General features: G+C 56.0%; 7 protein-coding genes across 7 annotated transcripts; 3 read left to right on the forward strand and 4 right to left on the reverse strand.

The window, feature by feature from the left end:
* The first annotated feature begins 2,853 nt into the window (after nucleotides 1–2,853).
* Nucleotides 2,854–8,678, forward strand: csmB (putative chitin synthase). Its single transcript, XM_025643136.1, has 4 exons — nucleotides 2,854–3,371; nucleotides 3,425–7,027; nucleotides 7,076–8,364; nucleotides 8,416–8,678. The coding sequence occupies exons 1-4, from the start codon at nucleotides 3,073–3,075 to the stop codon at nucleotides 8,511–8,513; spliced, it is 5,289 nt and encodes a 1,762-aa protein (XP_025506486.1). The 5' UTR covers nucleotides 2,854–3,072; the 3' UTR covers nucleotides 8,514–8,678.
* A 175-nt stretch (nucleotides 8,679–8,853) lies between these two features.
* BO66DRAFT_469582 (uncharacterized protein) lies at nucleotides 8,854–9,607 on the reverse strand (the record flags this gene model as incomplete). The annotated part of the gene is made up of 1 exon (XM_025652737.1): nucleotides 8,854–9,607. Exon 1 carries the CDS (start codon nucleotides 9,589–9,591, stop codon nucleotides 8,854–8,856), a length of 738 nt encoding a protein of 245 aa, XP_025506487.1. The 5' UTR covers nucleotides 9,592–9,607.
* A 771-nt stretch (nucleotides 9,608–10,378) lies between these two features.
* Nucleotides 10,379–11,322, forward strand: BO66DRAFT_317495 (SDR family oxidoreductase; the record flags this gene model as incomplete). Its single annotated transcript, XM_025643563.1, has 2 exons — nucleotides 10,379–10,850; nucleotides 10,928–11,322. The coding sequence occupies 2 exons, from the start codon at nucleotides 10,379–10,381 to the stop codon at nucleotides 11,320–11,322; spliced, it is 867 nt and encodes a 288-aa protein (XP_025506488.1).
* Nucleotides 11,323–11,470: 148 nt separating this feature from the next.
* BO66DRAFT_317338 (ATP-binding mismatch repair protein PMS1) lies at nucleotides 11,471–14,796 on the reverse strand (the record flags this gene model as incomplete). Its single annotated transcript, XM_025643553.1, has 4 exons — nucleotides 11,471–14,313; nucleotides 14,427–14,513; nucleotides 14,595–14,691; nucleotides 14,758–14,796. The coding sequence occupies 4 exons, from the start codon at nucleotides 14,794–14,796 to the stop codon at nucleotides 11,471–11,473; spliced, it is 3,066 nt and encodes a 1,021-aa protein (XP_025506489.1).
* A 213-nt stretch (nucleotides 14,797–15,009) lies between these two features.
* Nucleotides 15,010–16,878, reverse strand: BO66DRAFT_389956 (serine incorporator domain-containing protein). Its single transcript, XM_025646897.1, has 4 exons — nucleotides 16,693–16,878; nucleotides 16,560–16,639; nucleotides 15,917–16,505; nucleotides 15,010–15,852 (listed from the first exon to the last, which is right to left on the reverse strand). The coding sequence occupies exons 1-4, from the start codon at nucleotides 16,741–16,743 to the stop codon at nucleotides 15,136–15,138; spliced, it is 1,437 nt and encodes a 478-aa protein (XP_025506490.1). The 5' UTR covers nucleotides 16,744–16,878; the 3' UTR covers nucleotides 15,010–15,135.
* Nucleotides 16,879–17,149: 271 nt separating this feature from the next.
* On the forward strand, nucleotides 17,150–19,794 carry BO66DRAFT_389958 (putative MFS transporter). The gene is made up of 8 exons (XM_025646898.1): nucleotides 17,150–17,649; nucleotides 17,706–17,777; nucleotides 17,837–17,969; nucleotides 18,028–18,132; nucleotides 18,188–18,821; nucleotides 18,875–18,890; nucleotides 18,938–19,055; nucleotides 19,120–19,794. Exons 1-8 carry the CDS (start codon nucleotides 17,569–17,571, stop codon nucleotides 19,605–19,607), a joined length of 1,647 nt encoding a protein of 548 aa, XP_025506491.1. The 5' UTR covers nucleotides 17,150–17,568; the 3' UTR covers nucleotides 19,608–19,794.
* A 578-nt stretch (nucleotides 19,795–20,372) lies between these two features.
* BO66DRAFT_436333 (uncharacterized protein) lies at nucleotides 20,373–20,899 on the reverse strand (the record flags this gene model as incomplete). The annotated part of the gene is made up of 2 exons (XM_025650919.1): nucleotides 20,373–20,676; nucleotides 20,745–20,899. 2 exons carry the CDS (start codon nucleotides 20,897–20,899, stop codon nucleotides 20,373–20,375), a joined length of 459 nt encoding a protein of 152 aa, XP_025506492.1.
* Nucleotides 20,900–21,142: the final 243 nt, after the last annotated feature.

Consider the following 21,142-nt stretch of genomic DNA (forward strand, 5'->3'; position numbering starts at 1 on the left):
GCTAGGGGAGAATTATTTTTGGAGGCTGCATCCTGCACCTGACAGCCGAGGGCCCGCGGATCCGAATCCAGGTGGAGGGCTGTACAGAAACCGGTTGGGCGAAGCTTCCCTGGGAATGGAATGGTCTGGTCTCTGGCTCAGGCTCGACTGGCTGACTGGCTGACCTCAGGTTAGGGTCGGGGGGGCCGGGCCCTGAGGTACCAATCGTTTCAATTTCAATCAATAAACACACGCTGTAAACAAGACCCATAATTACCATTGGTCTTGTCTCTGTGTTTTCCCGCGAGGTCTCAGATAGAATACCTCTTCGCTCTGCTCTCCTGCTGCCCGCCCGCCCGCCCCCCTCGAGTCAGAATTAGAATCACCAGCTGAGAATGTGAGACGAGGGCTGCCCATCCAATGCTGGCGCAACAGAAACAATCCCATGTCAATCATTCAGCGCCACCCGCGCAGGGTCGAAAAGGGGGGAGGGGAGGGGCTCCAACTTCCCTGACTGATGCAGTCGCCAGTCAGGGCGGGCTCGGGCGACGCGCGGATTCTTCCACGCATCGTATAGGAAGTGGATGGTGAACGGGGGTGTGGTAGAGACAGTGGACTCGATAAAAACCCATGCGGCATGCAGAGAGCAGACGTGCAGTCATGATGATGATGGAGACTCGGGAAGCGGACAGGATCTGATATGGAGATCCTCCAGAAAGAGAGACAAGATCATAAGTAGTCAGACTCGAAGACTCGATCCAGTCTGACGGTGATGCCAAGTTTGGAGCACCACATTTTGTACCGTCTGTGGTTGGTGATCAGGATCATCCGGGAGACCCTGAGCAGTTAGCAGCACAATCCAACCCAAAAGGAAGAATTCGGGTGGAGTGGAGCGATCATTCGATCTCATTCCCCAATCCAGCCAAGCGTGAAACTAGGGGTGTTTTTGTGACCAACAGCATTGACGAGAAAAAAAGTGGGAATCTTTTTTCTTCTTTTCTTTGCCCGGACCCACGAAGTTGGGGGAAGAGGGAAGGGAAGGGAAGGGAAGGGAAGGGAAGGGAAGGGACAAAATCCCCTCCCCCCTTTCGTTTGTTGTTTTTTTCCCTTCCCTCTCCAACAAAGAAGAGACAGGGTTCCTTAGTCAGCCGTGCACCCTTTCCTCCCTCTTTTGCCCCCCCTCCTCTCTGTCGTCGGTACCCCGACAACACTAACTTCTGCAGCAGCAATTTACAGCAATCTATTGATATTGATGGGAAGGAGGCAATTCATGCGAGGTGGCTAGCAAGCGACATCGATATTACCGTAGTACCATCACAGCATCCGAGTCAGGCTTAACTTTCTTACACGTATCACCATGGTTTGGACACTTTGCCCGTGTAGTAGTCGGACTGGAGTGTGGATATCTGGTAGTCTGGTAACACACGAACAGACTCAGCACAGCATTTATTGAGCAGGCATAAAAGTGTCCTGCCATGACAAAAATAAAAGAAAGATAAAAAAATATTGAAAACTACATCCGCGGCCGCAGCCAATCCGGGATGAATTGGATGCAGAATTGTCTCTGAACAGCATATGACAGCTACCCCTCCATGCTGGAAAGATATCCAGAAATAGCAGAGCGGCGAGACTGCAGTGCCAAAGGGTGGCAAGACAAGGGCAGCCACCACCTTAATTGGCCTCTTGCCTGAGACAAGAACAGTTGTTGAAGAGGTGTGAGACAACACCAACTCAGTTTTGTTGCCAATTATAGGGTTTCCCTCCAGGGTCTAAATTGAAGCCGTGGATCAACTCTACTCCGCCTCACCGATTGGCTGCAGCCAAAGTACGTTAAGCACGCCACATGACATTGGACGAGCCTCGCTTGAAGGGTGGAAAAGATAGAGGAACCTTGAAGTGAAAGAGATACTGATACACACACATACACCCACCCACATTGCACCTAGTAATTTATCGTCTTCCGGTGAAGAGAGCAATGGAGTCAGAGACACAATTAGGGGGGCAAAAGGGAGGGAGGTCACTAGTCAACTGTCCGTCCATTTGACCACCATTTCACCACCTGAGTAAGGTCTCCTGGCCCGAAGACGGAGACTACGTTGACTACCCATGGATAGTTTCTGCTGCTTACTCCAGAGTAGTATCTGTCTCCTGCACTTGACCGCTTAAAGTTAGCTAGTTTGAGTGGCTAGTGACTGATAGTCTCCTCTGGTCATTGCAAAATACCCCCTGACAACGTTGAAACCCAAACTGTGCCCGCAGGTTGGCGGGTATCTACCGAGCAAGTGAGCACTCTGTAATGTGCAGACAGTTGCAGTACTAGCAGTACCAGTGTCGGCGGTAAGCGGTAATCTACCCCCAAGGTCCCAGTAATTTTCAAATCCACTCCGGCCCATACGACCCATACTTACTTACCCATACCCATACCTGACTATCCCGATCGAGCTAAGCTCTGACTGGTAAGTTAACAGAGAGACGGGAGACAGACAGAGAGAAAGTAAGTATTGGTACAAACAACATTCGATCAACTCGCTCCTCTCTGCTGCCGCTGCTGCTTTCTTTCCTGCGCTGTTGCTTTGCATCTTCATCTTGGCTTTTGTTTCCTCCATTGCTGCTTGTCCTGCATTGTTTGATTCCTTTTTTTGTGCAGCTCTTCATCTCTGTCGCTATCCTATCTCCTCATCTCCCTCTAGTCTTTCGCTTTCTCGAGCTATTCCCCCCCTCTCTCCAAGCATTCTAATCTTAATCGATCGATCCTCCAACATTCGCTACCGACTACCGTCCCTGACACTCGCTCAGACGACATTCACCTGATACATACTCGAGACTTGATAGAACTATTTTGATCGGAGTTTTCGATATTCACATAACACAACACGGTTTTATTTTAACCGACAAGCTACAGTCCTACAATCACCAAGACATGCTCATGGCTTGATCGCCCGCCTTTGAATCAGCCAACCCAAGACCCATGCTATAACCAGCCACCCAGCCTATACATTTATTGGACACTGGATCGGGCTGCTTGGGCAACTTCTTAACCCGAAAGTATATTGACTTGACTGTTGTGAGCTGCTGTGAACAGGAACAACAATCATGTCCACTCGCTTTTCCGTTTACTCGGGCCATTCCGCTGGCCTATCGACCTCGCGGCCAGGTGCACACTCACCGAGCCCTGTAACAACAACCACACTTTTGAATGCGCTACATGCCTACTACAACTCCGCTCAAGCATATCAACTCGACGCAGCAACAAGCCTGGTGGTGAATACATGGGTCACTGCCTCGCGGGCCACCTCAAACGGCCAGGATGGAGGCACGATAGACCGTGAGATCGCGCTCCGGGCGTGGGAGCATGCGCGCCGACGAGCAGAGGACGGCTGCATTGTGCTCTGGTATGCAAGATCCTGCTGTGCACAAACTTTCGCAGTCTGCTAACCTACAACAGCTCAGCACACCAGTCGACCCCTTCCATCTTGGAGCCATTCCTGGCGGCCCTGCCACTTTCGACCCCGAGTGTCACCTTCACCGCGCTGACGGCTCTTCGACCCTTCGTCTCCGCGGTGACGTCCTTCAACCCTTCTTATTCCCTCTACTCCGCCCTTGCTGCTCGCTACTCCTTCAATCTGAAAGGGGACATTGTAGGATTGACGTTGTCGCTGTCAACATCCGGGATCAATGTACGCAAGGGACTTCTCGACATTGCCCCGGAGCCGGGCTTTCGTGCGTTTGACGTTTTCTACTACCTCCTAGCCTCAGTGTCCACCCCCGCCGAGCGCGAGTTCCTGAACTTGAAGGACGCATCGGAGTATTCTCTGCTGAACAAGTCCGGAACCTACACGCCACCATCCTACCTCCCGACAGCGGACGATGCCGCTGCCGCAGAGGATTTCCGGGCCGCGCTCAAGGCCATCGGCATCAAGGGAGCCTCTTTGCGTGGCCTACTGGCTACACTGGCCGGATTGCTGAAGTTGGGCGATGCGGCAGGATTGCTCGTCGATCAGGAGGACCTCGAGGAGGCCTGTGACGAGGTCGGCGGCCTCCTAGGGATTGACCCGGAAATTCTAGCCCGCAAGTGCTCGACCGATGAACGGGAGGTGCTGATTGCTGGAATCTACGAAGCCCTCGTCGATTGGGTGATCGGCAAGGCGAACGACGCCATTTCGAGCGAGCTCCAAGCAATGCTAGAAAGTAGCCCCAGCATGAGCGGTGGCTCCGGCCCTGGAGGTCAATGGACTGACGACGATACCGTTGCTATCACGGTGGTGGACATCCCTCGACCCGCCCTGGGCAAAGCATTGGCAATGAGAGAAGTCTTCGACGATAGCATTGGTATCAATGCGGAAATGAAGGAAGACGGCGTCAGCGTTCCTGCGGTTGGGCACGCAGTTTCCAACGACGTGAACGCGGCAGTTGCACAGGTCGAGCCCGACCTTGGCATTACCACTGGAAATGCCTGGCGCGAACGTGAATACGAAATCGCGCGGCGACAGGAGGTACTCGAGAAAGTTGGCTTCGAGGTTGAAGGGGACTCTTTCCTCCGACGCCTTTTGCTGCCTGTCGAAAGCGAAGGTATCACGGTTGGCCAAAAGGGCCGCTTCGATCTCATCAACACTTTGGGAAGTAGCAGAGTGTGGCATCACATCTCTCTGCACCCAACGGACGAGCTTCCCCAGAATCTTAACCCTTCCCTCCCAGCTGCCGGCTGGTCGGCGGCGGCAGTCTCCCGTCAATTACGCGAATGGCGGTTTGCCGAATGGGCTAACAGACGACTCAAGCAGCTCGACTTCACCGCGGATTTCGATGTGGATGAGTTCGTGAGCCGTTACCACCGACTTGGCTGCGCCGACGGCAGAGAAGGGGTCGAAAGCTGGTTGATGGAACGAGGATGGACCAATGGCGACGCAGTCGTCGGTCACCAGCGTATTTGGATGCGAGAGAGCGCTTGGTGGGAGGCCGAAACGATGCTCGATCTCAAACCGGACGAGTCGCCACCAGTGAACCCGTTTATCTACGGCAGCACTATGCTTGATCCGCATTACGCCGGAACTCCGGTCGTAGAATCGACTAGTCTTCTGGGAAGCCGGGATGACCTCCTTCAAAGACAAAGTACTCTCGTGCCCAGTGTTCATGGTGGCCTGGCCAAGTCTATTGCGCCCAGTGTCCCCAACACGCTTCACATGAGTGGAGGCGACTACGGCCTCGGCAGCAAAGGCGATACGAGGAAATGGGACGAGGATTATGCCCGGTACGAAGGCGAGCTTGATCCGGAATTTGGAGACGGCAAACACATCGAGAAGAAGCCCATCACCAAGGTGCGACGTGCCTGGGTCGCCTTCGTGTGGGCGTTGACCTTTTGGATCCCCTCTTTCGCTCTCCGCTGGTTTGGTCGCATGAAACGTCCTGACGTCCGGATGGCCTGGAGAGAGAAGTTCGTTCTCGTCTTCCTTATCCTGCTGTTCAACGGCATTGTCTGCTTCTATATCATCGCTTTCGGCGATCTTCTGTGCCCGAACAAGAACAAAGTCTGGAACGAAAAGGAGCTCAGTTGGCATGTGGGCAACAATGACTTCTACGTCAGTGTCCATGGAAACGTATACGACATCAGCAAGTTCTGGCGTAAACAGCACAGTGACAGCAGTATCGAGACGACCACCAGCAACATGAAGCCGTTCGCCGGAGAGATCCTGGATCCGTACTTCCCTCCCCCACTGACTCGTTTCTGCGGGCACTTTGTCACGGAACAGTCAATTCAAATGCAATACAACGACACCAGCGCCATTGAATACCCCAATGCGGAACACAAGTGCGGTCCCTATGAAACGCCAAGCACGACCACGGCGCTGCACAACATCACGTGGTATGAGGACATCTTCCTACCCAAAATGAAAGGGTACTACAAGGGACCTCTTGTTTGGACCCGAAAGAAGGTCAAGGAGGAGGCTGAGTCAAGTTCGCGGTACTGGGTCATTGTCAATGAGAAGATTTATGATCTGACGGATTACTTCTACACGGCCGATTTGTTCGATGATAGCAACGGTTACGACTACCTTCCCAGCAGCGTGACCACGCTTTTCAAGAACTATGCTGGTGAAGACGTCACGTCGAAATGGGGAAACAGCACGGATTTCCGTAACGCCCAGACTTGTCTGGACTACGTTTTCTACAAGGGCAAAGTCGATTTCCGCAACAGCCCGAGGTGTACGGTCAACAACTGGATCTTGTTGGCATTCACGGTTATGATCTGTGCTGTGATTGTTGTCAAGTTTCTTGCCGCTCTGCAGTTCGGTACCAAGCGTCGGCCTGCTCCGCAAGACAAGTTCGTTATCTGCATGGTCCCTGCCTACACCGAGGGTGAGGATGCGCTGCGGCAGGGTTTGGACTCGCTTACTGCCCTCGAATATGATAACAAGCGGAAGCTCATCTTCGTGATCTGTGACGGTATGATTGTCGGTGGTGGTAATGACCGGCCAACTCCCAAGATCGTGCTGGATATCCTTGGCGTGGATCCCAAGATCGATCCTCCTGCGTTACCCTGCAAGGCCATCGGACAAGGAAACGAGCAACTGAACTACGGAAAGGTATACTCTGGTCTCTACGAATATGAAGGCAACGTGGTTCCGTACATCGTTGTGGTGAAGGTCGGTAAGGAGTCGGAGCAGAGCAAGCCCAAGCCTGGCAACCGTGGCAAGCGTGACTCCCAGATCCTGTTGATGCAGTTCCTGAATCGCGTGCACCATCGCTCTCCCATGACGCCGCTCGAGCTTGAGATCTTCCATCAGATCAACAACGTGATTGGCGTTGACCCCGAGCTGTACGAGTACTGCCTGATGGTGGATGCCGATACTAGTGTGCGGGAAGACTCACTGAACCGACTTGTGGCTGCATGTGCCAATGATGCACGGATTGCCGGTATTTGTGGCGAGACCAGTCTTCAGAACGAGGAGCGGAGTTGGTGGACGATGATTCAGGTCTACGAGTACTACATTTCTCACCATCTGGCCAAGGCATTCGAATCGCTTTTCGGCACCGTCACCTGTCTTCCGGGATGGTAAGTCACTGACCCGAGTGTGTCTGAATTGCTGCTAACAGGTTTTAGTTTCTGCATGTATCGCTTGCGCACCGCCGACAAGGGTCGCCCGCTTATCATTTCCGATCAGGTCATCGTCGAATATGCCGACCCTGAAGTGGACACCCTTCACAAGAAGAACCTTTTGTCTTTGGGAGAGGATCGTTTCCTGACCACCCTCATGACAAAGCATTTCCCTCACATGTCCTACAAGTTCATCCCCGATGCCTACGCCAGTACGGCCGCGCCCGAGACATGGTCCGTCCTGCTTTCGCAGAGACGTCGTTGGATCAACTCCACTATCCATAACCTGGTTGAGGTTGCGGCCTTGAAGGATATGTGTGGCTTCTGTTTGTTCAGTATGCGGTTCGTCGTCCTGGTTGATCTTATTGGTACGCTTATTCTTCCGGCTACGTGTGTCTACCTGGGATACCTGTTGTATCTGGTTGGAAGTGGAACGGGTCAGTTCCCGATCATCTCTATCATTATCTTGGCGGGTGTGTATGGTCTCCAGGCGATTATCTTCCTTCTCAAGCGCCAGTGGCAACACATCGGATGGATGATCATCTATCTGTGTGCCTACCCGGTCTACAACTTTGTTCTGCCGCTGTACTCTTTCTGGAAGCAGGATGATTTCAGTTGGGGTAACACGCGTGTTGTGATCGGTGAGAAGGGAGACAAGAAGGTGGTGGCGGTGGAGGAAGACAAATTCGACCCGCGCAGCATTCCGCTGCAGCGCTGGGACGACTATGCTCTGGCCAACAATCTCCCCGGCCGTCGCGGCGACTTCGGCATGAGCCAGGAGAAGCTGTACTCTGGGCGGTTTGGTGACGAGATGGCGATGGAAATGGACGACATGCACTCGCAGTATTCGTCGGTCAAGCCGGCGTCGACGATCCTGACGGGCTTCCCCGGGCAGGGTCGCCACAGCAGCCCTTACATGCCACCGCAGTCGCCGGCACCTTTCCTGAACACGCCGGGCAACCGCCAATCGCATCTGTCCAGCTTCACGAGATACACGGACAACCCTCACCAGAGCAGTCACAACGTGTCGCGCCACATGTCGATGGGCAACTTGAGCCAGTTCCAGGACAGTGGGATGGCGACGAACCGCCACAGTGTGGGATTGATGCAGAGCACGGAGAACCTGCTCGGTGGGCCGCGACCCAACTCGCGCAGTCCGGTGGGAGGCTACTCCTCTCGACCGGTGAGCGCGTTCGATTTCCGCGGGGGCAGTGGGCCGGACGAGGCCTCGATCACGGAGGCGATCCGCAGCTGCTTGGCCGAGGTGGATTTGGACACGGTGACGAAGAAGCAGGGTAAGTGATTTGCCTGGGTGGTTGTTTCGGTCCCTAACTAATCTGGCACAGTGCGGGCATTGGTTGAGCAACGATTGCAAACGACGTTGATGGGCGACAAACGGGCCTTCCTCGACAAACAGATTGACCACGAGCTGGCCAATATGTAGTGATCCGTTGGTCGGGGTTACTTGTATTTTTGCCATTTGTTTCAACACATACATAGTATTTTCGGGCATGCACGGTGTTGGGTGATTACTAGCGACTAATGGATGCGGTGTATACAAGGTAGTTGCGGGATGATCAGACGTAGGGTTGATGCATGCAGTGATGTAGTGTAGTATGTGTACTGCTGGTCATGACTGTCAGTAAGTGCTGTGTACCTGCATGGTGTATGCATCAATCCATGACTGCAGATATACAAATAGACAAGATAGTACCCCGCAAACAATCATCCTGACGATCCATTGCCCCTAGATCCAACTCAAACCCCAACCCCATGAAGAAGAATCACCACCACCGAAACCACCCACCCCTCCCCTTCCCAAGATTCTCGTTATCGGCATCGTCGTCATCACCACCCTCCTCCTCCCGACCTCCGTCCCGCTCATCTCTCCTCACCTTCCCATTCCCATTCCCCTTCATCTTCCCAGCCCCAACCCCATTCACAAGCCCAGCATCCCCCTCATCACCAAAATCAACCCCCTCCCCCCCAGAATCCTGTCCATCCCCATCCCCATCCCCACCCCCCGCACGATGCTCAACCAACCGCAACGTCTCCTCCACCACCAACAACTCGCGCTCAATCATCTCCGCCCAGTTCTGCACGTCCCCGATCTCTTTCAACGCGTCGCGCGCCGCGTCCGCCGTCTTGGCCAGCTGGGCGTTCTGCTTCGCCAGCGCCGCCGTCGATCCCGCGACCGCGTGCTCCTGGCGCTCGAGGGCGGCGGCGTTGTCGTGCAGGGTCCGCGCGCGCTCGCGCAGGTGCGTCTCGTGCGCTTGCGCGGTGCTCCGCAGGGTGGCGGTGAAGGCTGTGCGGGCTTCGGTTGCTGTGTTTGTGGGGGGGGATGTGGTTGAGGCTGAGGGCTGGGTGGTTGGGGGGTGCTCGGGGTGCTCGGGGGTGCTGGTGCTGGTGCTGGGGAGAGGATTGGGGGGTGTGGTTGTGGTTGCGGGTGCGGGTGCGGGTGCGGGTGCGGGGGTTATGGTTGTGGTTGCGTTTGTGGTTGGTGTTGTGGGGGGGTCGGGCATTTTGGTGTTGTGTTGTTTGTTAAGGATCGGGATGGTTTGATCGGAGGGTGGTTTCTAGTGTGGTTGGTTGAGTGGACTTGATGATGGTGATGTGGTGGTGATGGGAGGATATAGCTTGACTTGACTACGTAGACTACATACTAGCTTGTTGGAGGTGGGCACATCCTTGTCAGTTGCATGTGATGTCGACTATACTGCTGGAGATAGGTCAGTCGGTGTAGGTACAGTAGTACACTGTTCTACAGCTTGTACTCCATCTTGGTCAATTGAGAATAGGACACTCTATACAGCACCTCCTGGCTGTAGCTATGGATTGTTTACTTCAATAAGGGAAATACTACTTTACTACTCATGAATCAACGATTCTAACCATGGAACAGAAACACCCGCCACCCCGCCCGCCGCCCCGCCTTGCCTTTACCTTTACCTTCCTATCTACATCGTATATCCACAGCAATCCCCTTGATACTATCAAGTCCACGCAATCCGCACCTCGACAAGGAATTGGAAACACAGGGATGGATGTCTAGCGCAGGATTCCCGCCCCCAAACCCACATTGACCGTCAATCTCACCACACCATTCTCACCAGTAACTCCTACGGAGTGCAACCCAAAGATACCGGAAGTACGCGGCCTTAAGCATAAACTCCGTCCACCACCACCACCACCACCACCACCACCTTATACACAACCATATACATATACTCCACTCCGTACTGTACATCACCTACATATACACCCCCCCTCCCCTCCCCCCTCAACCCCAACCCCATATCCACCCCCAAAATGCCAAAAACCTACCTAATAACCGGTGCATCCAGCGGCCTCGGCGCGGCCCTCGCCCACTCCGCCCTGCAAGCCGGACACACCGTGCTGGCCACCGCGCGCAACCCGACGCAAGCCTCACTGACCCACCCCTCCCTCACCACCCACCCTCGCCTCACCTGGCTGCCCCTCGACATCACCTCCCCAGACACCCCCGCAACGCTCTCCGCCGCCCTCGCGGCCCACCCGCCCGTCGACGTCCTCGTCAACAACGCCGGCTACTCCCTGCTCGGCAGCATCGAAGCCATGACCCTGGCCGAGGTGGGCGCGCAGTTCGACACGAACGTGTTCGGGGCGATCCGCGTGCTGCAGGCGGTGCTGCCGGCCATGCGGGCGCGGCGGGCCGGCACGGTCGTCAATGTCTCGAGCAGTGCCGGCGTGGACGGGTTGCCTGCTTGTGCGGTTTATGCGGGGAGTAAATTTGCCTTGGAGGGTGAGTAGTACCCCCTTGGGGTTGGGATTGGGGTGCGCCGGCCGGATGGGCTATTGGGTTGGGCTAACGTGTGGCAGGTATGTCCGAGAGCCTGGCTAAGGAACTCGCTCCCTTGGGGATCCGCGTGCTGCTGGTCGAGCCGGGCACGCTGCGGACGGGCTTCTGGGCGGCGTTCGTGGAGCCGGCGGCCGGGTTGGATCCGGGGTATGCGGGGACGCCGGTGGAGGCGGTTCTGACCAAGTTCAGGGGGAATAAGACAGCACAGAATGCGGCGGGGTCGGATCCGGCCAAGGCGGCGCAGCGGATTGTCGAGGTGGTGGATGGGACGGGGTTGGGGGCGGGGAAAGATGGGCTGCTGCGGGTGCCGTTGGGGGAGGATTGTTATCGGCGGTTCCAGGCTAAGATTGAGGGTCTGCAGCAGAATTTGGAGCAGATGAGGGAGATTGCGCATTCGATTGGGTTTGAGGAGTAGAGGATGCAGTGGTTGTATGGAGTGTCGAGGTAGGTGGTGGGTGGTGGATATGTGCGATAGAAGTAGAGCCCTGCTGACCAAAGTATATACAAAGTTGAACCCTGACCCGGTATACCAATTCCAACTCAAGACATCACATCTGTCCAGGTTAATCCTCAGCCTCCTCCTCCTCCTCAAAATACTCCCGCCAGATATCCAACCGATCTCGCCCCTCATCCTCCCCCATCCCCCATTCATCCCATTCATCCCACTCCCCCAAACTCATCAGATGCCGCATCGTAGGCCGCCCGTGAGGACAGTTCCACGGCTTGTCGATCGTTCCCATGTTGCGCACCACCCGCTGCATCTGCTTCGTCGTCAGGTTCTTCCCGATCATGATACTCGACCGACACGCCCGCATGGCGAACATCTTCCGCACCTTGGTCGGGCGGGGCACTTCCTCACTCCCACTCGTCGCGGGCATCTCCGACAGCAGCACGATTAGCTCCTCCAGGTCGCGCTCTCCGAACACCACCTCCTTGCTCAGCGGCAACGACACCAGCCGGCAGCGGCGGCCGATGGGCTCGTCCCCGCTGTCGTCCACCTCCACCACGAACCCGTTCTTCTCTAGCGCCGCCTGGTTCTCGATCACGACCTCCTCCTCGACCGCCGTCAGGTCCAGCGGCTTGGGCCGCACCAGCCGCTGGTTCTGCACCACCGTCTCCGCCTGCAGGCGCTCGAAGTTGTACTTCTCATCCGACGCGTGCTGGTCGATGATGAACAGCTCATCCTGGTGCGTGCCGGCGCGGGGCCGCGTCGCCAGAATGAACCCTAGGTTGAACTGTCCGATGATCCGCATCTGCGCGAAATCATCCTTGCTGACCGTCAGGGACAGTCGTTCTTCCGCAGTCGCCCGGGATCCAGCCATCTCGGTTGGGTCTTGTGTAGTGTCGACTGCTGCGTGACGAAGGCAGGTTTGAAGTTGGTTGAATCGGGTCTGGATCTTGGATAGGGAGCCGTCGACGGTGGTCACGAGTTGGACTGTGGAGTCGCGGTGAGCGGCGCCCTTGTTCATTTTAATGGCGCGCTTTTCGCTGTTGTGCGGGAGGGCGGCCTTCTCCTCCGCTTGTTGGATCAACCGCTGCACTTCGGCCTCTTCATGCTGCTTCTTCTCTTCCTCGGTCATGTGCTCTTGCGCAGGTTGCGTGGCGGTTTCCTTGTCGGCTGCTTCATCAGCACCGGCGTCGGAGTGTTCACTTTCATGGTCGGAGTGCGCAGAAGCTTGAGAGCCGGTCTCTTCCATCTGCTCTGCATCATCTTCCTCCATCTCGTCTTCTTCGGCATCTTCTTCCATCTCGTCAACTTCAGCATCCTCCTCCATCTCGTCTTGATCTTCTTCGACTTCGTCAGAGTACTCGTCCTCAATCTCTTCATCCCCCTCACCCTCGTCCTGCGCCATCTGGGACCCAGGGGCGGCAAAGTCGCGCATATGTTTGCCAAAAATGCTCGGCCGGGACGGCGTGTGTATCCGCCTCTTCCTGGTAGAGCCACTTGACCCAGTGGAATCACTAAATCTCTTTCTCGGGACACCACTTCCTATCACGGAGGTGACGGTCCGGTTACCAATGGTGATCGTGGCGATCTCGGCTGGCATGCGTCTGGGCCGCATGCGGTCGAAGGCGTTCTGCACAATACTCGGCGTTTCTTCCGGGATCTCTGAGTCCTGTGTCGAGGGGATGGGAGGGCTCAATGGAGCGACAGCCTGGATGTCCTGTGTAGAGCCACCAGGGACTTCGTCCTGCGGAAGAGCCCTCTCGCGAGAGACTGGCGTGCTGTCCTGCCGCACGAAGAGCTCGTTGTCTTCTTCTTCCTCTTCCTCGGGCAGGTCAGACTGAGGCTTCGGTGCTGCAGACACAGCGTCTTGTGTTTCATTCGAAGCATGATCAGCAGGCTCTTCGGCACGAGTTCCTCCAGCCCCCAGTCCACTCAGGAAGCTCTTCATCCGATCCTGAGCGTTGGCGTGCACTGCACCCTTCGTCTTGATTTGAGTCTTATCCCCATCTTCCTCCTCCTCCTCCTCCTCCCCCTTCTCCCTATCCTTAGCAGCATCACCCGCCCGACCAGACCCCAGACCCTGCAGCCGCGACTGCCTCCCCGCCGCCACCTGCGCCTGCGGCACCGTCTGCTCCGCCCTCTCAAACAACTCCACCAGCGCCCGCTTCAGCGACTCAATCAGCTGGCCCGCATCATGCAGCAAGATCGTCCGCTTATCCGGCGACACATTGACATCATACGCCGCCGTATCCATCTCGAAATCGGCGAACACGAACGGCGACTGCGCGACATTGAACGAGCGGTAGACCTCATTGAACGCCTTCGCGATCTGCGGCAGCCCACAGGGCCGCGCATTCACGAAGAACATCTGGCGATCGGGCGTCTGGCGCCCCTCCCCGACCACGGGCCGGGAGATATGGCCGCGCACCTTGATGCTGCCGGCAAAATCCAGCTCCAGCTCCAGCGGAATCAACGCCGCCAGCGTCTTCGCCCCATACACGTTCGCCAGGTTTGCCTTAGTCGTGGCATTCCCGTTCGTGCTGAACACCACGACATTCCTTCCCGCCCCGCCGCCACCCTTAGTGGCTGTAGTATTGCGCACGGTGAACCGCACCCCGGTGCTGATGCACGCGTACGCATGCAGCAGGCTGACGACCTTGCCGTACTCGCGCTTGAGATTCTTCTCCAGCTCGCGGCGCCGCACCGGCAAGCCGCGGAAGATGTGCGCGACCGCGGCGGTCGTGCCCTTCTGCCCGGCCACGAGCTGCGTTTTGTGGAGGCGGCCGGACGGCTCGAAGTCCAGCCGCGTCGCCTTGGGCGCCTGGTGCGCCTGGGCCGTCACGACGTGGAAGCTGGACAGCGCGCACAGCGACGAGAGCGCCTCGCCGCGGAACCCGAAGGTGTGGAGCGTGTTCAGGTCGGTGAAGGTCGCCAGTTTCGAGGTGTGGTGCTTCAGGGCTGCGGCGGCGTTGGCGTCAGCATATCCATTCCTCCATCCATCCATCCAGTTCCGCAACGCTTTGCAACAATCGTGACCGTAGTCAACGGCTTGGGGTTCAAGGGGGGCTCACCCAAACTCTCGTAATTCTCCGGCGCGATCCCGCTGCCGTTATCCTGGACTTCGATGAGATCGAGCCCGTGGTTCTTGAAGCGCACCTCTTTACCCCCCGCCAAAAAAGTTAGTTTCTTGCTGCAGTGCCTAGCGTTTTGATTCATAAAATTATGAAAGGGGACCGCACCGATGGAGGTGGCCCCGGCATCGAGACTGTTTTCGACCAGCTCCTTCGCGACGGAGCAGAGGTCGGTGATGACTTGGCCGGATTGGATTTGGTGGACCTTTTTTGGAGGGGGTTAGAGATTCGCTATCTTCGGAAGGGGATAAAAAAAAAGAGGGCAACGTACTGAGCGGGCCTCGATGGCCTTGATGGTCGCCATGTTCATGCCATGGCTCAGCTGGTTGGGAAGGAAAGCTTGAAGCTTTCTGGGGAAACGGAGGGTGGGCCTCCACGCGTCGGGCGGTTACCACTTTACGCGACTCCGATAACTAATCGGCCTGTGGGCCCCCCCGCTACCTGCACTGCAGTGTGATACGTACTGTTTGCGTGGGCTACGCACACTCACGTATCGAAGTAAATGTACCAAGCGAAATACGACTACTTTATAAAATGATTGCATACTCGTGCCAGAAATATATACAACTGTACAGCAAAACAGAAAGAACGACAAAATCGCTAAGCAACGCTCAACGCCAAAGAATACGCGGCTATACTACATACACCCCTAGTAGGTATCGAAGCGGTCGGGGAGAACCACCGGGGCAATCAAAGTCCACAGGTAGATCGCGTAGCACACCCAGGCGCTGATGATCTTGACCCAGCTGGCCCAGTAGGTCCGACCCACCGGCGCAAAGTCGTCCGCAGCCTCGGGGTCCAGGTTCTGCGTGAGCAGCGTGGCCACCCAGGTGGTCGCCAGGAAGAAGATGATGTGGAACAGGGAGTAGTTGTACTGCGTCGAGCCCTTCTCGTCGTCCTTGGTGTCGTACTCGTCGGATTCGTCGTCGCTCTCGTCGAGGGCGCTGGCGGGCAAGCTGCCGCTGGCCACCGCCGCACGGAGCACCTCGGCCCGCATCTCCCGCCGGCTGCTGGGCTGCTGCGTCACGAGGCCGTGCTCGTTGTCATCGGACTGCAGCTGCGAGTAGCTGTGCCCGCCCTTCGACCCCAGCGCGATCCCCTGAGTGGCCGCGCGCGTGGTGGTGTATGCGATCGTGGCCATCGTGACGATCGCGCCCAGAACAATGCTAGCGGTGCGGGTGCCCCGCGCCCGAATCAACGGGTTGCAGTGCCGGTCATCCGGTTCCATCGAGACAGCTGACATGGTCAAGTACGTGCAGTAGACCGTCACCATCGCGGCCTGGGCCAGTCCCGCGCGGGGGTTGGACTCCTGCACGATGGGCTGCACAGAGATTATCGAGATGATCAGGAAGATGACGAGGTTGATCTAAAGTGCACGAGTCAGCAAGAATAACCATGACCACAGAATGTGCACTGTGCAAGTCACTTACCGTAATCGCAGCCTGGTTCATGGAGCATCCGCTGTGGGCGAAGAAGACATACATCAGGATCGTCATGACCAGCGATGCAAGGTACATGCCCACGGTCGAGCCAATGAGCAGACCGCGCCAAGTCCGCGAGTCCTGGTCCTCGATCTTCTGCAGGCAGATTTCGGCCCAAGAGTGGGCCAGGTCCACGAGGAGGATCAGCCCGAGCAGCAGGAACAGCATGGCGCAGAAGAAGGCGATGTAGTGTCCATAGACGAAGAAGAACGATTCCGGGATGAAGAATGACGTGACCACGAGCGCGAGCCACAGGATGATCTTCGGACCCCAGAACCCATTCTGCAGAACGGCACGGCCATCCTTGGAGGACCTCACCCCGAGCAGGGCGAGGGCGAGGATCAAGTGAAACAGGCCAAGACCGAAGTTGATACGATGCACCGCGACCCATCCGTGACATTCCTTGCCGTCACACCGGATTTCCATGTAGTCCAAAGTCATTTGCTGAAGTTTCTTGAGCGCCCATGGCGTGAGCATGATCCAGGATACGATTGAGTTGAAAAGGAGGATGAAGGCGTAGGCGATTCTCGTCGCCATGCTGCGCGGTGTTAGTTCAAGGTTCGCGTGTTCTCCGATTAGCCATAGGTCTCACCTGTTCTGGAACTTGCCACATGCGCTACATACTGCGGAACAGGTCGCAGCGCCGCAGCAGGAAGTCGCAAGGGTGATGAGCTGTGTCGCGATTAGTCGTGGACGGGGCGATGAGGAGGATAGAGATTACGTACCGTGCTGGCGCTCGGGATCGCCAACAAAGGCAGAGACAGAAGGGCTCCCATGATGATGAACCTTCAATGCCTCTATTTCTTCTCGAGTAGTGACTTGATATTGATAGCGCTGAATAGTAGCAGAACTGGCGCAAGTGGTGAATAATAAGTCGTAGCGTGTGGCCGGGACTGCAGACCAAGCAAGGCAGGCAGCAAGTTGAAGATGCCGGCAATTGTTGTCGTCGCCGCCGCCTTCGTCATGTGAGACTCACCGCCGGCATCGGAGAAATTGCCTGCGAACGGTCAGGCCCCCTTTCTTTGGGCCTTATCGGCGATAAGCGACTGGTCCTGGTGGTTCTTGTCAGAACTGCCACTGCCAGTGCAGCGCAAGTGCGGAGTCGAGGCCGAGGACGGCGCGATCTTCCAATCCACCCGATTACGAGTCCCCTCGAAAGAAGACACTTGGAGCGAGTGCCAGGTGAAAATCCTCTCCTCCCTCTGCTGTCGCTCATTACTTGTTCATTTTTCTCGTATCTTATCTTTTTTCTACTCTCTCCTCACCACTCTTTACTCAGCTTTCTTTCTTTTCGTTTTTTCAATTGATTAACTACACCGTCTACATTCGTTTATCTCGATTGGCGCTGTCATATACTCCGAGTTGACCTATCTGAGTAACTTACCACTAAGCATACAAACTAGTCCCGGCTCCTTGCGTTCGGCCTTCTGTTCGGTTATCGTGACGTGATAACGTTTCTCCCCTGCACCATCCGTGGAACACTCCGAGTCGAGGCTACAAATAGACACTCGCCTTCTTGCGACCTCCTTCCCCACCTTTTCTTTGCATGTGAACCCCGCTCCCTGGCTTCCCTGGCGCAAACAGCACCTAAAGACTGCAAAATGGCGCCTTCATCGCATCAAACGAAGCGATTCATCTCCGTGATAGCAGCAACGGTGGTTGCGCTCGCCTGTGGGACGAACGTATGTGCCAATCCACCATCTGATATACCGTGCACGCGAGTTCTAATCAGACCCAGTATGCATACTCCGCATGGGCGCCTCAATTCGCGCAACAGATGAAGATCTCAGCAACAAAAAGCAACTTCATTGTAAGCAAGCTGCCTGCGGCTCATACAATCCTGTCGATCGTGAGATTCACAATTTCCAGGGTGCTGCGGGAAATCTGGGCATGTATGCGTCAGGCATCCCGTTGGGACTGTTGACTGATGCTCGGGGCCCCCGTCTGACGACCTTCTTGGGAGCCATCACCCTTGGCTTGGGCTATTATCCCATCTATCTGGGTAGGCGCTGGTGTCACCGGTGGTGAAGAAGACTGCTAATTTCCGTCGCTGAGCACAGCACATGAGGGCGGGCCAGGCTCTCTCAGCACCATTTTCTTGGCCTTCTTCAGTTTCTTGACCGGCTTCGGCAGTGCCTCAGCATTCTCAGCATCTATCAAGACTTGTGAGTCCATGCCGGCTGACTTGGTTGAACTTGTGCTAAGACACCACGATTGCAGCGGCGTCGAATTTCCCCGAGCACCGTGGAACGGCGACTGCGTTTCCGTTGGCGGCCTTCGGCTTAAGCGCCTTCTTCTGGTCGACGATATCCAGCGTTCTCTTCAAGGATGATACTGGTCGCTTTCTCCTCTTGTTGGCTCTGGGGACTTGTATTCTGAACCTGATCTCGATCCCGTTTCTCCGAATCCTCCCACCCGTAGACTCGTACATGTCACTCGGCCGAGACCGGTCGCCCGGAGTGGAATCACGTCGGCTGCGCAAAGCGAGGTCCAACGAGCTGCGACCCGGCCATGACGATTCTGATGAAGCAGGTACGCAAAGATATACTATCTCTGACTCCCAACCCCCGGGCCATACCAGGTCGCAATCGAACGCGTCGAACCCTACTGCCCGCAACCACAACCCCGATGTTAACGAGACCTCTTCCCTGGTACCCAAAGTCCCATTCAGAACGTCCCACGAATCCCTACCTGAGCACGAAGGGGAGGAGCTTGAAGAGGATGCCATTTCTGATGTTGCCCCCGACTCACCTCATCCAGACGTCAGAGGCCTGGCGATGCTTTCGAGGGTCGAGTTCTGGCAGCTCTTCCTGACCATGGCGCTGCTGTCTGGCATTGGCCTGATGACGATCAAGTGAGTACAATGATGACCCCGTTGACTGTGCATGAAGACTAACCGCACACCAGTAACATCGGAAACAGCGTAAGACCTTCCTTTCGTCCGGTCCGGCGGGATGCTAAGCTCCGCAGGCCAAGGCACTTTGGACATATTACGATGACAGCGCAAGCTCGAAGTTCATCCAGCAGCGACAGGTCATGCATGTCTCGATCTTGTCTTTTGGCAACTTCACCGGCCGTCTGCTGAGTGGTAAGTGCTGACACCCCACGTCCCGCCTTGGCTCATCAGCTCAACGCCTTCGTGTACCCTGCAGGGATCGGCTCGGATCTTCTGGTCAAGAAGTTGAACATGTCCCGCTTCTGGTGCCTGTTCATGTCCGCTCTGGTTTTCACCATCACCCAGCTCGCCGGGTCGTCAATCTCGAACCCCCACCAGCTGGCCATCGTGTCGGGCTTCACGGGCATCGCCTACGGGTTCCTCTTCGGCGTGTTCCCCTCCCTGGTCGCGCACAACTTCGGCATCAACGGCCTCTCGCAGAACTGGGGCGTCATGACCATTGCCCCGGTTTTCAGCGGCAACGTGTTCAACCTGCTCTATGGGCACACATACGACCATCACTCCGTGGTTGGCCCGGACGGCGACCGGGAATGCCCGGATGGGCTGGCCTGCTACCAGGCTGCTTACTACACTACGTTCTTCTCCGGCTTGGCCGGACTAATTGTGTGCCTGTGGACGATCCTGCGCGAGAAGCGCATCCATGGCGCAATGCGGAAGAAGCTCGAGCATGACCGACTGGCTTGAGGGATGCTTTTCGGTAAACCACCCAAGCGTGCTAGCTAGCCTTTTGAGAAGGCTATTCCTACAGTTCAACCTGCATGAGCGACCTGGCCATTTCTCAGTCTTTGCGTATATAATACCCAGGGTCATTTCTATACGAGAAGTCCATAGGATAGTCTGATTATTGAGAAGGTTTGTTGAATGTCTATGATGTGGTGGTGACTAAAGATTTGTTCAGTCTAGACTAGATTTTCTTTTAGATGATTTTTATAGACAACTAAGCCTGTCGAATGATTTTAAGTAGCGTCTCTGGGCATGACCAATGTCCTCTACATCACTTTCAAGTCCGCGCTCCGCACATATTAGTCGGGTGGTACAGCACAGTACATGTATAGTGGCTTGAATCCACCCGCCTCTTCACCTGATAACCCAATCGCTTCTGCCTCTCGACTTCGCACTAAATACATCAAAATATCAAAAACCACCACTACATCTCCCAACCCTGACCTGTCTGAGTCCCCTTCCACTTACATCACCAAGAAAACCGGCAATTTCTGATTCCCTACCCAGCCCACCAAACAACTGATCAACTAAACTAGAGAAACCCCTTCAAGGACCCTCCACATCAACCAAAGCAAAAGCCCAACCAAACTCACCCCAAGCACTCAAGCACATAAGCACATCCATTCTCATCCCCACACCGAGTCCCTGACCAAAAACCCACAACCGAACATAACCCAACCCAACCCAACCCAACCAGTACCTCACCCTCATCCCAACCACAAAAAATCAACCCACAACCCCCACAACCCTAACCTGCACATTATTCGCCCCGAACGCGGTCTGCCCAATAAAATTATCCCGGGTCATCTCCACATTCGCCTGCGTGGTCGCGTGGAGCGCCAGCTCGTAGCGCCGGAACAGCGTGCCCAGGACGAGGTGCATCCAGGCTGCGTTCATGCTGCATACCCCATACACCATCCGGGTAATGTTAGTGGGGGTTGTGCCAACGGTAACGGTAACGGTGACGATGACACGCAGCGCAAGTGGGGAGGGAGGGAGGGAGGGAGTGTTTAGAGGGCTGGGGATGATGCTGGGAAGGGGGGTACTAGGCCACTGAAAAGATAATGCTGGGGGATAAAAGTATAGGGGGGAGCTCACTTCTGCCCCAAACACCCTAGCGTGCCCTTCGACGCAGGCACCAGATACCGTTGCAGCCGCAGCGCCTCCTCCGGCGCGAGCAGCCACCGGTCCGGGAGGAAGCGGGTCGGCGAGGGGAAGATGGTCGGGTCGCGGAGGATGAAGTAGGTGGACATGCTTATTGGGGTCTTTTTTTACTTTGTTAGCATTGGTGGGGGGAGGGGTGAATGGGGAGAAAGGGGGCACGAGGGGCAAGGGGGCAACGGAGACATACACCGGCCGGGATCTCCCAGTGCTGATATCTCAGCGTCTCGTGCGGGGCGATGCGCGGCAGTCGGGTCGTCACGATCGAGGAGAGGCGGAGGCCTTCTTTTATTGTTGCGCTCTGGGCATGGGGTTAGTTTGTTGATTGCAGGAAG

Source organism: Aspergillus aculeatinus, assembly GCF_003184765.1.
Source record: "Aspergillus aculeatinus CBS 121060 unplaced genomic scaffold BO66scaffold_11, whole genome shotgun sequence".
Taxonomy (NCBI): domain Eukaryota; kingdom Fungi; phylum Ascomycota; class Eurotiomycetes; order Eurotiales; family Aspergillaceae; genus Aspergillus; species Aspergillus aculeatinus.

Bases quoted from the DNA above. Each gene is read 5' to 3' on its own strand.
- BO66DRAFT_389958 (XM_025646898.1), top strand. From the start codon at position 17,569: ATGGCGCCTTCATCGCATCAAACGAAGCGATTCATCTCCGTGATAGCA. The intron at 18,133-18,187 runs GTGAGTCCATGC...CCACGATTGCAG, and splicing joins CTCAGCATCTATCAAGACTT to CGGCGTCGAATTTCCCCGAG. The intron at 19,056-19,119 runs GTAAGTGCTGAC...TGTACCCTGCAG, and splicing joins CACCGGCCGTCTGCTGAGTG to GGATCGGCTCGGATCTTCTG.
- BO66DRAFT_389956 (XM_025646897.1), bottom strand. From the start codon at position 16,743: ATGGGAGCCCTTCTGTCTCTGCCTTTGTTGGCGATCCCGAGCGCCAGC. The intron at 16,506-16,559 runs GTGAGACCTATG...AACACCGCGCAG, and splicing joins TGTGGCAAGTTCCAGAACAG to CATGGCGACGAGAATCGCCT. The intron at 15,853-15,916 runs GTAAGTGACTTG...CGTGCACTTTAG, and splicing joins TGAACCAGGCTGCGATTACG to ATCAACCTCGTCATCTTCCT.
- csmB (XM_025643136.1), top strand. From the start codon at position 3,073: ATGTCCACTCGCTTTTCCGTTTACTCGGGCCATTCCGCTGGCCTATCG. The intron at 7,028-7,075 runs GTAAGTCACTGA...AACAGGTTTTAG, and splicing joins GTCACCTGTCTTCCGGGATG to TTTCTGCATGTATCGCTTGC. The intron at 8,365-8,415 runs GTAAGTGATTTG...AATCTGGCACAG, and splicing joins CACGGTGACGAAGAAGCAGG to TGCGGGCATTGGTTGAGCAA.